The sequence below is a fragment of the Lepisosteus platostomus genome, chromosome 21 (assembly GCF_059453375.1).
Source record: "Lepisosteus platostomus isolate fLepPlt1 chromosome 21, fLepPlt1.hap1, whole genome shotgun sequence".
Classification (NCBI taxonomy): domain Eukaryota; kingdom Metazoa; phylum Chordata; class Actinopteri; order Semionotiformes; family Lepisosteidae; genus Lepisosteus; species Lepisosteus platostomus.
Window position 1 is genome coordinate 3,959,583 of NC_142631.1, and position 14,248 is coordinate 3,973,830.

Sequence of the window (14,248 nt, forward strand, 5' to 3'; positions counted from 1 at the left end):
AAGCAATCATTACCATTTACTTTGCACCTGCTTTCCCAGACAATCAGATATGCTTTATTTTACTGTTTTGCCTCCTTCCCTTCCCTGTTGATTGCATGAAATCGGCCATGCAGCATCTTTGAAACATGCATAACGAGTCCGAACTTGTCCCCTTTCCCAGAAAATGCTATTCCTGACTCCAGCCCACCTTTTGCCATCATTCTGTCTTTTTTTAGGCAAGAGTTAACGGCTTAAAGTCGTGTGTAATAGTCCTTCGTATTCTGCGTGATTTGTGCAGCAGAGTACCAGCCTGGGAGCCATTGAAAGGATGGGTGAGTGTTAAGTCTGGAAACGTGAATTGGCACTAACTGATTTTCCAACAGGGGAAGATGCAACGTCTTTGATGGAAGAAGGGGGATCGAAAGTGAACCTCAAATCAAAGATTTTTCAATGAAAAATGAACCTTTTTAGCCTTGGAACAAAGAAGATTGTAAGAGGATCTAGTTCAAGTATTCAACCCAGTCAGCTTCTTGAATGAACACTGAAATACATACCAAAGTCACTAGTGCAGCCTAAACAGAAGTGCCTTTAAAACCGAGAACAGGAGACACTTCTTTATCCAGATGAGTGTGAGAGTACGGAGCAAGCCACCCAACCATGTGGCAATAAGGGTCATGAAATCCTAGGAGAAAAGATCCGTTACAAACTGCCTGCTTTTCCAATACGAGCGATTGAATGATATTAATTTGTTATTTAAGAAAAGAACTTGTAAGGCAACACTATTAAGCAGGTTTGCTTAATTATTAAACATAAGGACCTACGAGATTAAAAACAAGAGGCAGTCACTTGTCCCCTCTTGTTGGTATGGTTTGACAGTGTGGGAGCGCTTTTGTCTTGGTTAGGACAAGAAGAAACATGAAACTGTTGTGGTAACTTAATTCCCCAGGACGTGCACAAACATCGAATTCTCATGCAGCAAGAGAACGGGTTAATGGCATGCAGCCCTCTCTGACAGCACTGTGTGGCTCGGGGTTTGGGGAATAACTGCGATAGGGTGACTAAATTTCATTTAGAGAGAAGAGTTGCATCTAGTGCTGTGACTCAAGATCACTTACAGGTTGGGATTCATGGTAATAAACTCCTACCGAGTGGTTGATGATTATTATTGATGGTTCGAAATACTCAGCAATGGACTCCTCACTGGCCAAACCAGTCCAAGCAGTCATTCTTAAAGGGGAACTGCAATGCGGTTTTTATTTTTTGGGGTTAGAAATGATCAGCAATCATGAGTGCACTTCAGTAACCTCGAATTTACATCTCAAATTAGACAGGTTTCCGGGTGTGCGCAGCGCCATATTCTGCGATTCAGAGGCAACAAAAGTCTAATAACTTGAAGTGTCTCTATTACACAGTAAAGAAGCAGGCTGGTGAATACATCTCTACTAATGCAGTAGACAATTGATTTCGAGGTGGTTTTACCGATTTAATAGAACTTGTTAACTCTGCATGCAGATCACATTGGAACATTTCTGCCATGAAATGTCTGCTACACAACCTGTACTTGTACATCGTATTACATTAGACATGATAGTGACTAGTGAGCAGGAAGGGCTGCATGATGTCACAGTTAGCCTTACACTGCTAAGGCTGGTTGGCCTTGTGTTGGCCAGCATGTCCGCGGAGAGACACACAAAGGTGATGGCTATGGCCTGCTGGGTGCCTAAGAGCTTGCAGTTTTCCCAGTTAGAACAGTATTGCCCTTCCATTCGAAGGTCACTCTGCTGCAGGTGCTGGGTGGCTCGTAGTGTGCAAAATGGTGGGAAGACCCTGACAGTGGTTGTTCTGGAGGAGGGTGCGCAGGGTCCTCCAGGGTTTGGGAATACAGATTGTAGAGTTCATCCATGTTTGTGAGCAGTGGGAGGGCGGGTTCAAAAGAATAAATAATTAGCGGTTCTAGATGGGGTTTTTTAAAGAGCGGATGTTATGAGACTCTTTTGTTCTGCCAGAGCTTGATGTTAAATGCTCATTCCTTGGCTTCGGTGTCAACTTTTGTTTCCCCAGCCCCTTGAGCTGATCTGTGAAAAGGCCATAGCAACGTGCAACAGGCCACTGGGAGCTGGGGAAGCCCTTCGTCGTGTGATGGAGTGTCTGGCCTCTGGAATTCTGCTCCCAGGTAGCTTTCTTGGGATCAGGACTGGAGGGAGGGAGGATGTGATGCATCTGGTCAGAACTGCTCAGGAAATCTTTGCCATGAGTCATCTCCAGGACTCTGCTGGCTTTTTGTGGGATCTGTGTTTGGGTGGCCGCAGGACAAATGTGCTCACCCAGCCAGACAGCTGGTCAAATAAAATATTATTTCTCTCTCGGTACATTCCGATGCATTGCCAGTATTGGCTGCCCATCTGTAGGCATTAGCTTTCTTGGAGAACCAGGAAAATGTATTACTGGCTGGTTTCCTTTCACAACAGTCAGTGGCTCAGTGATATGAGGCCATGGGTTTTGAAATCTAAAAGTTCTGCTGGATAGATGACTGGTGAGGACTCTCATTGAGGGGTATGGGAGTGGTAATAATTGCTTACACTTATATAGCGCTTTTCTGGACACTCCACTCAAAGCACTTTACAGGTCATGGGGATCCCCTCCACCACCACCAATGTGCAGCCCCACCTGGATGATGCGACAGCAGCCATAGTGCGCCAGAACGCTCACCACACATCAGCTATCAGTAGGGAGGAGAGCAGAGTAATGAAGCCAGTTCATAGATGGGGATTATTAGGAGGCCAGGATTGGTGAGGGCCAATGGCAAATTTGGCCAGGACGCCGGGGTTACACCCCTACTCTTTTCAAGAAACGCCCTGGGATGACCAAAGAGAGTCAGGACTTCGGTTTTACGTCTCATCCGAAAGATGGCACCCATTTTACAGTATAGTGTCCCCGTCACTATACTGGGGCATTAGGACCCACATGGACCGCAGGGTGAGCACTCCCTACTGGCCCCACTAACACCTCTTCCAGCAGCAACCTTACTTTTCCCCAGGAGGTCTCCCATCCAGGTACTGACCAGGCTCACACCTGCTGAGCTTCTGTGGGGCTACCAGTTGTGAGTTGCAGGGTGATATGGCTGCTGGCTGCTGTTGCTTCTGGATTACGATTATGGAAAAGCCAACTGGAATTTGCCCCAAAAAATCGGAGTTGGCATACATAAAGAAAAATCATATACATATGATCATATGCAGAGTGGTATGGCTGGTGGCGATATCAGTAGGGGAATGGTCAGCTATTTTCTTGCCAATAATGACCTGGTATCCTGTCTTGTATGTGATTCCTCAGGGAAGATGTGTAAACACTAGGTAATACTTACAGGCTTTTAAGCGAAGGTTGGTAAATGACGAAGAAGGCTTCTAAACTCCAAAAGTCCAAATGAAGCCGCCTTAATTTTTTGTGTCCTTGTCAAAAATATACGTCTGTGAATCATGTCTTTCCTCATTAGCCCCCTGCTGACCCTACAGAGAGCTGGGTCGCAGCAGCAAGATGAAACATGAAGTGATATTTTCAGATTGAAAAATCCTTTAAAACAAGTGATTAAAAATGTATAACTTGTTTCTGGTGACTTGAAAAAGCTGAGCGGTTTTCATCCTGCCTGCCCTGGATGTTTTTTTTAAAAATAATAAGTGATGCATCTCATCACGCATATAATCAGGTTGTAGATGGTTTGGGTTCCAGGGGTCCATTAAGCACTAATCAGGTTTCTACTGTACTAGGTTTGAAACGCACTGTTTAGGCTGTTGTATCAATGGACAAGTCTTAGTTTTCTTTTTTTATTAAACATGGTATAGTGATGAAAACCTAATTAGTAGTCTTGAATTCTTCCGGACTTATAAACATCATGTTTCTTAGTTTCCAGAATATTTGCATTCCTAGAGAAATATTCCACTCCTTTCATGTCACTGTTCCTCCTGTGCATCACTCCATCAAAGATGATGGACAGGTGTGTCAGTATAGTGTGTCTCTCTGCTTCCTGATCCCTGAGTACATGAGTACAGAGACACAACGGGCGCATGTGATGCTTGGACACTACTGGCATTTCCAGATGGGTCGTAATAAAAAAAAAGGAATTGGCAGTCCTTGCTGGTTGATTCGACAAAAAGACGACAACCCAGCATTGTCCTCACTCGCGGTTTTGCTGCCCAGCAGAGTTTGGTACGTGTCCAGACTGCTCTGTGGAGTTGTGTACCACTCACACACACAGGCCATGTCTCTTCAGACAAATCCTTTCTGTCACCACCTAAAGAGCCCTCAAGGACACGTCCTGTAAGACATGCAAGGTCTGCCTTGTGTACTTCATCATGGCATTGCCATCTTGTCACAGTTGTGTTTCTGGTGGTCTGAGATCATTCCTTTTTTAGTGGCTGTAAGTGTTTTTTCCTATTTGGGGATTTCATGTGCTTGGTAGGCCCAGCAGATTAGTGCTTGTCTTGTTTTGGAAATACCCTTTCTTAGCTTTTGATGTCAATCTGAAATCGGCCAAAATACATTTATATATATATACACTGTATGTACTTGTATTCCCAACCTTAACTCTTAAGTTTGAAAGCTTTATTTTTATTCATATGTTTTGTCTTTTGTTTTCAGGTGGACCAGGTTTACATGACCCGTGTGAAAAAGAACCCACAAATACGCTATCTAATATGACAGAGCAGCAGGGAGAAGACATCACGCACAGCGCTCAGGTATGATCAAGCTGTTGGGGCCATAGCTTAGCAGCCTAATCCATCTGCCATGGTATTTACAGAAGAGCGAAGCTGATCTCACCTTGCTGTTTAAGATTAAAGGAGTTACTGACTTGAGAACTCTTTCAAAATGCAGCGTTTTGCGATCCGAGCAAGTGTGCATTTCGCATTAGGTCTGAATTAATTTACACGGCAGTGTGGTAGTCATTAACGCCTTTAGAATGACTGCCACCCCCATCCTAGGTTGGAGAACCCTACCAAAAACACAAAGATGGCCTCCAGATTGCAGATCATGGGAATGCATATCGATTCAGTGTTTGTAGATCTATTTTAAGCATCACGTTTAAAACGACATAACACAGCTGTTGAAAATCAATTTTTGCCTGGATCCAGGTGTCTCACTGACAATAATTGATGCTGTGTAATAATAACGCCACCATCAAGTAAGGTGAACTGGACTAGATGTGTTTCTTGAGAGCTGGCTGCAGTCTGGAACAGACAGCTTCTTTCTGTTGCTGAGATTAAAGGTTTGGAGATGAGGAGGCACCTGACCTCAGCATTTAGATGCAATATGAGGTAGTTTTCATGGAAGCGGATATGTAACTGCAGTGTTAAATAAAAAGCTTGTGTTAAAAAAGGGACTAAAGTACTGGGCTGGTCTAGGAAGCAGAGGGGGAATGTTGATTTGCATGATCGAATGAGAAAAACAAGGCTTTCTAATTGTTAGCTTTCTTTGTTTTCTGTGCCCTCAGAGGTTTATCAGCCTCTATTAGTACTTAACCCAAACTGGTTTAGTCCACTATTTACAAAACGCATTTGACATCTAGTTCTTTTTGGGGCTTTCCCATTCGTTCGTGTAATGCAATTACATGACATCATTCCAGAAATTAAGGAATGAGTGCCTGTATTTTAGGTTGTGTTTTGCTTTCAGATCGAGTGTAGCGTTTTTTTGGATTTTTGGCCAATTAGTTGCCCCGTTAAAATTGTTTTGAGCAATCACAATACTGTATTACATTATAATATTTAACAGCTGCCCTCCAAATGTATTCATACCCCTGATAAAATAGGAACAGTAAACGTTAAATATTTTGCAGACTGGATAATGTTTCCTGCTTGAATTTTAAAAATGTTATTCCGCAATCTTAGTAACATTGGACAAAATCTTGTTTGTCATAATTCATTAGTCCAGTCCAGAAAACACAAGGGTCACTTTTCTTTACACTTCTGTGGTATTTTGTTAATCCTCCCTTGGCACAAATTCCACAGACTACATACCTCCTGTAGTTTGCTATGAGGATCTGGCACTTCAGAGAGGAAATTTGTGCACATCTCTCCATGTAGAATTGTCTTTCAGCCATCTTTCGTTAGACTCACAAATGTTCAGTGGGATTAAGGTCTGGATCTTGAGACGGCAAGGACCGAACATTTTTTTTGTGTGTAGTTAACCATTTGTTTGTTGTTTTCGTATACTCTTTGGATCGTTTTCATGTTGGAATGTCAATTTTCCGTTGGGCTAGAGCTTTCTTGAAAACAGAAATCTGTCCAAAATGCTGTGATGCATGTTGGAGTTCATGATTTCCCATATCATAACAAAGAGGCCAGGACCTGTTGATGCAAAGCAACCCCATCATAATAGACCCCTAAATATTTCACAGGATTGTCCCCTGAGGGAAAGGTTTTGTGGGCACACAGCACTTCTGTACATTTAAATATAATGCACGCACTCCAAAAAAACATTGCACCTTACTCTATTGCACATGTATAACACATATAACATTTATAACACATTACAAAACATATTGCACACAAGTGGATTGTGAAAGTCAAAAACTGTTTATCCTTGCCATTTGCATTGACAGCTTTAATGGATAGTGGAACAAAGGAACATTTGTATCTGTTTGACTTACATTTGTGAACCCTTAAACGTTTGCCAGAAGGAAGGAGTTGGTATTCAGAATTGAGGATGTGGGAAGGATCCGATCTCATTTTTTCTGCCAGTTTGATTACGGCTTTTTCAAAGATTGTCTGCAGGGAGAGGTGCTGTTTCACTCCCATGACCTTCAGAGCTGTTGGGATGAGACGGGTAATTTGAGATCTCAATTGAACTGATAAATTACCAAACCACACTGTTATACTATAACTGATAATGGTCTCGATTACAGTATGGTAGAAGAGTAGCATTATTTCCTGTCGAACCCCAAACACTCTTAGTCTTCGCAAGAAATATAAGGGCTACTGAACTTTGGAGCAAACACTCTCAACATGAGTAGTCCAGCACAGGTTTCTGTCTATGTGTACTCCTACGAAGCATTTTCACACAAAGCGTAGCACTGCCGCACATATCGGTAAACTCAATTTGCAGTTCCTCTGACCATAAGACATTGTATCCAGTTGTGGTTGAAGTGATGTTTGGCGGGTCTGTGGCCTGTTTTATTGGTTTGCCCTCAGAAGACGCTTCTTCCCTGCAGCTCAAGTATGAGTGCCACATTCATGCAGGCCAGTGGTCGTTGTCAAAACTTTGTATCTTGAAGATGCCACGGTGTATTGGAGATGTCCAGCTGTTGCCTTTGGATTTGCAGTTGGTTCCCAAATCCCTTGTCTCACGACCTTTGGTTGCAAGAGATTCTTGCATCCAACTTCTGGCAGGGTGGTTACTATTCCAGGAGCCTTAAATGTCTTACTAATGGACATTTTGTCTGGCTCTCGGACCTTAGCCATGATGATGCTACTGCTGCTTTTCATGCAATCCCTTCTTGTTCTGCTGGTTATTTTACTTTTTATAGGTCTCAGGTTTTGATTCCTATTTTAACTGGGGTATGAACAAATCTGGGGAATAATAATAATATCACTTTATTAACCCTTTACAATTTCTTGCATTAGAAATTCGTCTTTTCGCGTACCTCAGCTTGCTCTCCATGAGACACACAGACAGGGAGAGAAGCTGGGGGTCAGAGCGCAGGGTCTGCCATTGTACGGCGCCCCTGGAGCAGTTAGGGTTAAGGGCCTTGCTCAGGAGCCCAACGGAGTAGGATTCCTATCCGAATACTGTATGAGGAAAACATTTAAGGTCTGATACGATGCAATTTTTAAAGTGCCGTACTTTACTTTAACAGTGAAGAATTATTCATTTCAGTTTGCTTTAATAAAAAATCTGCCTACTGTATCTTCTTTGATTATACCTGCGTATAATGCCAAGTAAAGCAACAGTTAATGAACCTCTTCTTCTCGAGGAAAGACTAGTAAGCCTGTCTTTTTTGTCAGTATTGACTTCAAATTGACTTTTGACAACAGAAGCTTGTAGTTTTTTTTCTACTCCAGGATTTCATGATAATTGTAATCCTTGTTAATTTCACAGCAGAAATGTCATTTAAAAATCTATGTATTAGTTGCCCGGCAAGTTAGCATGATGTAGTAAATCTATACATGTTTAAGATTGTGATGGACTCAATTGTTTTGCAGTGCAAAGTTGCATACAAAGATTAGCATGTTTTGTGGCTACAGTATAGGTTTTGCTTGCATGAATTGTAAGTATGTAGTGCTGTTCTGCCCTTTATTAGTTATTTGCATCTTAAGGCAGAGCAGCCATTAATTAATCCCAGTATGTCAGGGAAGGAGGTGTTCCTGAGGTGGTGCTTACCCAGATGGGTCTGTCCTTGACATAGCATAATCCGTTTCCAAGTAACATTTTTCTTCCTGGAATAATGACACTGGGGGGCTGTGTGAAATAGGCTTTCCTGTGGTTTCAATGGCTGCATTAAACTTATCACAATAAACAAAAAAAAATCCCATCATCAACAGAATTTAGCTAATATGTTTTTTATTGGTCTCTCAGGCAATGAATGTCAAACTATTTTTTAAATATTTTACTAGATTTTCAGCCACTATAATGATCAGATGGGCAGTTTCACCGTTCATAAAAAAAACACCTGCACTCGTTTTTTTCGTCCTGCATTTCTTGTGTTTGGGAAGTGTTCAGACGACATGCCATTTGGATGTGAAACAGGAAATCAAGGCCGAGTCTGAGAAATCAAATTTGAATCAGTCACTTTACACAAAGGATTGTAGGAGGCTGGAGCAAATTACCCCCTCTTGAAAATACAAATTTTCGGAAACCAGAAATAGTGTCATGTTGCCTCATGGTGGGGGGAGGCTGACAACTTGTTTTATTATAAATTCAGTTCTTGGGTGAATAATTAACAAAAGCGTGGATTCGGAAACCTCCTGTAGCCTCTTGTAGGCTCGTAGGCAGTTCAGAAAAATAAATGGGGTGTTCGCGTGCGGCGTTGTCTTCATTTTTACAAGCTGCTGCTTTTCTAGGAGGCGCAGGAAGTCTTGTTTTTGTTCTTATTTTTTTCCTCTTTCCAAATTGTGGAACTTTTCCCAGATGTTGGGTTCAGAATTGTAGGCCCTGGCCAATAGATCAGTTTTCTTTGGTATCACAGTGCAGGTTTAGTGCATTTTAAGCCTCCAGACATTAATCAGATGTGAAGTCTTAAAAATACACTTACTACATGGTGTTTAACGGTTACTGTCTGTTCAGTGAAAACACTGGGCACATTTTGAAGGTCTGCGTTTCTCACGGTACTTTCTCATTACGTTTTTACAGCACGCACTACGGCTTTTAGCCTTTGGACAGATTTATAAGGTACTAGACATGGATCCACTTCCTTCAAGTAAACCTTCCCAGAAATATTCTTGGTCAGACAAAGAAGGTATGTTCAAGTTTGTTTGAATGTTGTGTGGTGAATTAAATGAACGGAAACTGCCAACGAGCAGGAGGGGGGCTGTTTTGGAACTCGGCTTCTTCTCTTTGGGGTCTTTTTTTACGCGTTTTGTCTTTTTTTCAGGAACGGGGCTGAAACGGCCGTATGAAGACGGTCCGCTGGACGACAAGGACCTGATTAAAAAGATGAAACGCAACTTGAGAAAAAGTAAGCTCTTCCAACTTGGGGTGCCCACTGCAGCTCTCATCAGCGTGCCCCTGTCCAGCTCCTTGCATTTCAAAGTCAAAGGCCATTGTGAAGGAATGTAACGGATAGTGGCTCGGTTTTCATGGATCAGAAGACAGATCTTCCAGTTCATTGTCATTTTCTGTTTTGTAGCCATACTTATGAGATATGATGATTCTCATACCGCTTTCTGAATTGGCCTTATATCTTACACTTACTCCTTGCTATTCTTTGAGTTGGACAGTCTTTGGGGAAAGAAATACGGCTCTACACCCAAGCACAGGCTTTTCTAAATCCGATCAATGTTCACGTGCTTGGAACTCAAGAGTGAAGAGTGAGCCTTTTTTTTTTTTGCCCTCAAGCACCTGGCCGCAGTCAGTTGAAAAGGAAGGGGAATGTCTGTCCTCGTCTTTCTCCCCTCCAGTCTAAAAATAGCTTATCGTTGGACTGCAAATTCATTTCAAAATAAAAGAAAATCACAAAACGTATACAAGAAATAGATTGTAATGCCCCTCCCCCAGGAGAGTGATTTTGTATTAATACAAACGAATTGAGGCTTAATTAAGCCTTAATCAAGTGCAACGACATCGAAACAGAAATGAAACTGACTTTGTGCAGTGTCGCCGTGGGGTGACAGTGGTGTCTTCTCTTGCATCTTGCATGATGACAAACACCATCGTTAGAGGAGACACCTCTCTGTGTGTGGCTCAGAACAGAATCTCCCCAGAAAGATATTCATAGTATTTGGCTCCTTCAGAGCTAACCACTTTGCTGTTTGCAAGCATGCTCTGGGCTACCGGGCACGCTGTGGTTAGGGCTCTGGACTAAGGATGCTGGTTCAAATCCCAGGTAAAACACTGCTCTTGTACCCTTAGGAGCAAGGGATGTGCTCAGATTGTGCCATCAAAGCTCCTTGTAGTATAAATGGCACAGATGTAAACCCAAATTAATAGTAATAATAGGGCTACTGCCTCTTTGCGATGAGAGCAGGTCCATTTTTATTGCCAAAGGCACTGAAGAACAGCTGAACTAAAAGACATAGGGACATACAGAATAACTGCCATCTGTAGGACTGCTGCTAAAGATGCTTTTTGAGAGCTGACGTGTGGAGATGCATGATTTGCATGCGCAATGTTCTGGAGCGCGTGGCTGTAAACATAAAACTTAATTTGTGTGTGTAATTAATGGCTATCCCCGCACTTAAATCTTCTGCAGATGTGGCAGATAGGAGTAGATTGTTTTAACAGGCATTAGAAAGGGGGACACTTTTGCAGCTGTGCACTGTTGGCGAGGTGGCAGGCCTCCGTTCCTAATGCGGACGTTGAAATCTGCTGAAGACTGTGGCTGGAAGCAATGAGCTCAGCTTAGCATAAAACCTTCCTAGAATTTATGACAATTGCAGCTGTCAGTGTGCCTGTAATCTTGCAATGTGTTGTATTCCCTAAGATTAGACCATGTCACAATGTCAGCAGCAAGTGTAATACATTTTTGGAAGCAGAGGAGGTGTTTGTACAGACTATTAGCTTGGGATTACTTCCCCTGATATAATTCTTACTGCACTGCATGACTTTGGCACTGTGGAAGATATCTATACATGCTTTTGTTGTGCACACATACCATTTCATTTGTTTCTTCCCAGAGGAACATACTTTTGAAATCCACATAAAAATCGTAATAACAGGGCATGTCAATTAAATATTTTCATGGTCATCTGCAATGCGATGGATGGCTTGTTTGAAATGAAGGCCATAGCCTATATGCTTAATATAAGCAGACCTGAAGCAAAAATGTAATTGGTTATCAGTTCAGGATAGCAACCCTTTCATTATCCTTTCTCTTGAGCTTTGGGATTTTAATAAAAAAACATAGCTGTTGCAGAATTAAGCCCCCCCCCAGAGCAAAAGCCATACAAGATAGACAAGCATATTCAGCTCCCTTTTGTAACCAGATGAGAGAGGTTTCATTGGGTAGAACAGTCACAGTCTACAGTAAACAACATAGTTCAAACAGACAAATGGCTGTACGTTCTTTATTTCTCCAAATGCTATTCATGTGCCTTAAAAGCTTGTGATCATTAATAATATTCTTTAACAAATCGTGTGAATTGTCCGTTTAGGATGTAAAACCTCCTCATGATCTTTATTTGGTGAAATTATTATATGCATGCCTGGTTTGCAAACTCATTTACCGTTTTGTAAGGGGGGATTGAACATGTAATGGAAGGTGAGGATGGTAATTACAAGTTCATTGTTAATGAAACCCAGGGTTCTCTAATTCCATGAAGGCTGGAGGCGAAGTCTGGTTTGGAAGCCTTTGCAGTGTGCTCGGCGAATCACCTTTCAAACCCAGAGCCTGACTTTACAATTGCCGATGTCTCAGCTGGTCCCCCGTCTGTGTCCCTGGCGGATCTGGGTGCAGGAATGTTTATTCGGCTTTTAACCAGAGAGACCGAGTCATTAAATCTGACATCATCTGTTGTGCATCCGCACAGCCATATTTACAGTGGGGTTATCACTGCTGTTGTCACAGTCTGTCTGCGATGACTGGAAAGCAGAAGTGCTTCTCGAGCTACGTATTCTTGAGTATTGAACGCCAGATTGGAATCAAGGAGTGATTTTCTCTTTTGCAGATGTCACGAAATCTGTACTAAAAAAAAAATGCAGTCATTCTCAATGCCCTCCCTCAACTAAAGTTTTTACAAACTTCCAGGCTGCTGAGGTGCTGTGCCAAGATGGGTTTGGTAAAAGCAGATATGTAAAATGAACGACGGTGTTTTTCAACAACGCAGTTCAGTCCGCGTGAGCCTCTATTGCATACGGAAGGAGGAGACATGCGCAGCTGGGACTTTTTGACAAAATCCCTAAACACACAGGAATCTGTTATTATAATAATAATAATAATAATTGCTTACACTTATATAGCGCTTTTCTGGACACTCCACTCAAAGCGCTTTACAGGTAACGGGGACTCCCCTCCACCACCAATGTGCAGCCCCACCTGGATGATGCGACGGCAGCCATAGTGCGCCAGAACGCTCACCACACACCAGCTCTCAGTGGGGAGGAGAGCAGAGTAATGAAGCCAGTTCATAGATGGGGATTATTAGGAGGCCATGATTGGTAAGGGCCAATGGGAAATTTGGCCAGGACACCGGGGTTACACCCCTACTCTTTTCGAGAAACACCCTGGGATTTTTAATGACCACAGAGAGTCAGGACCTCGGTTTTAAGTCTCATCCGAAGGACGCTGGGGCATTAGGACCCACATGGACCGCAGGGTGAGCGCCCCCTGCTGGCCCCACTAACACCTCTTCCAGCAGCAACCTTAGTTTTTCCCCAGAGGTCTCCCATCCAGGTACTGACCAGGCTCACACCTGCTGAGCTCCAGTGGGGCTGCCAGTTGTGAGTTGCAGGGTGATATGGCTGCTGGCTGCTGTTGCGTCTGGATTGCGATTGATTATTTTGAGGAAAAACCAACTGGAATTTGCTCCAAAAAATTTTTTCGGAGGCATACATAAAGAAAAATCATTTACATAGATGTTGTACCAGTCAGTCTACTAAAAGCTTTTCTTCCTGATCCAGCTTTTCTGCTTTTTGAAATGGAGAGAAATAGTCAAAGGTGGGACATGGCATATTATCTTACCTGGTTGTACAAGTGCAAAAAAAAAAATGGAAAAAGGCCATAACACATCTTCTCTCTGTCTGATCAGATGTCGACCGCGTTTTGTCATAAATTATTGTAGCTGTGTTCAGGGGGGATTTCTTTAATTTACAGCTTCGTTTTGCAGTTTCACATTTTATTTTCGGGGAAATTCCCAGAAGGTTGCTTGACCACTCTAATTAAGCGCAAGCTCATCTTGATTCAACACTGAAGAAGAAAAACTAACCTTCTGTAAAACAGGAACTGTAGCAGTTAACTTTCAGTCTGCAATTTAGTTAGAAGAAGCTTCTAGCCTTTTTTGCGGAACTGAAGTATTGTCAGCAAATATACATTTGTCCTGTGAAAGAGTAGGCACACATTACCTATCCGAGTGTGACATTCTGGTAATAGATATGTGTGTGGAACTGGAGCTGTACGGCTGCAAAGCCATAGTTCCTAATAACCATTAAAAAAGTCAATAGTATTGATCTTTCAAGTCATACACAAGTGTTGTGTTATGGCTTTCCATGAATCATCAAAGTAAAAAAGACATTGCCTTGCCCACGCGATCAGTAGAGGAAAAGAAAATGTCAGCCCGCTTTTGCAGTGAGTCTTTCGAGAATGTGGCTCTACCACCCCCTTTTCCCTGCACACACAGAAGAAGGGGCTTCAGTTCCGTGGCAATTAGACTTTTCACTTAAAGACAGAGCAGGCCTGCAGTGCTGTCAGCTCGTCTGTGCTGGGGGCAGCAGGGTTCAGCAAAGGTGAGAGAATGTGGAGCATCTAATGAGAGCTGTGTGCAGTGTAACTGCCGCGGATCAGCAGGTTTCCCAATGCCTTTTATGTCCTGATTTTCCCATGAATTCCCTGTTCATCTCCAGGGATTGTGATCCCAACCAAAATTGGTTTCATCTCTCAGTGCCAGAGAAGCTATAGAGGAGGTGCCATATC

General features: G+C 42.6%; 1 protein-coding gene across 8 annotated transcripts in view; it reads left to right on the forward strand.

The window, feature by feature from the left end:
• Window positions 1-14,248, forward strand: part of strbp (spermatid perinuclear RNA binding protein) — a 126,340-nt gene that overhangs the window by 72,392 nt on the left and 39,700 nt on the right. For all 8 annotated transcript variants that reach the window (XR_015928946.1, XR_015928947.1, XM_088615300.1 and 5 more), the window contains 5 exons: window positions 216-311; window positions 2,041-2,152; window positions 4,612-4,709; window positions 9,316-9,421; window positions 9,557-9,640. Coding sequence is in view for 6 of the 8 variants with exons in the window: in XM_088615300.1 (XP_088471426.1) it covers window positions 216-311; window positions 2,041-2,152; window positions 4,612-4,709; window positions 9,316-9,421; window positions 9,557-9,640 (496 nt within the window). In the remaining 2 variants the exon portion in view is untranslated. The remainder of the gene's footprint in view (window positions 1-215; window positions 312-2,040; window positions 2,153-4,611; window positions 4,710-9,315; window positions 9,422-9,556; window positions 9,641-14,248) is intronic.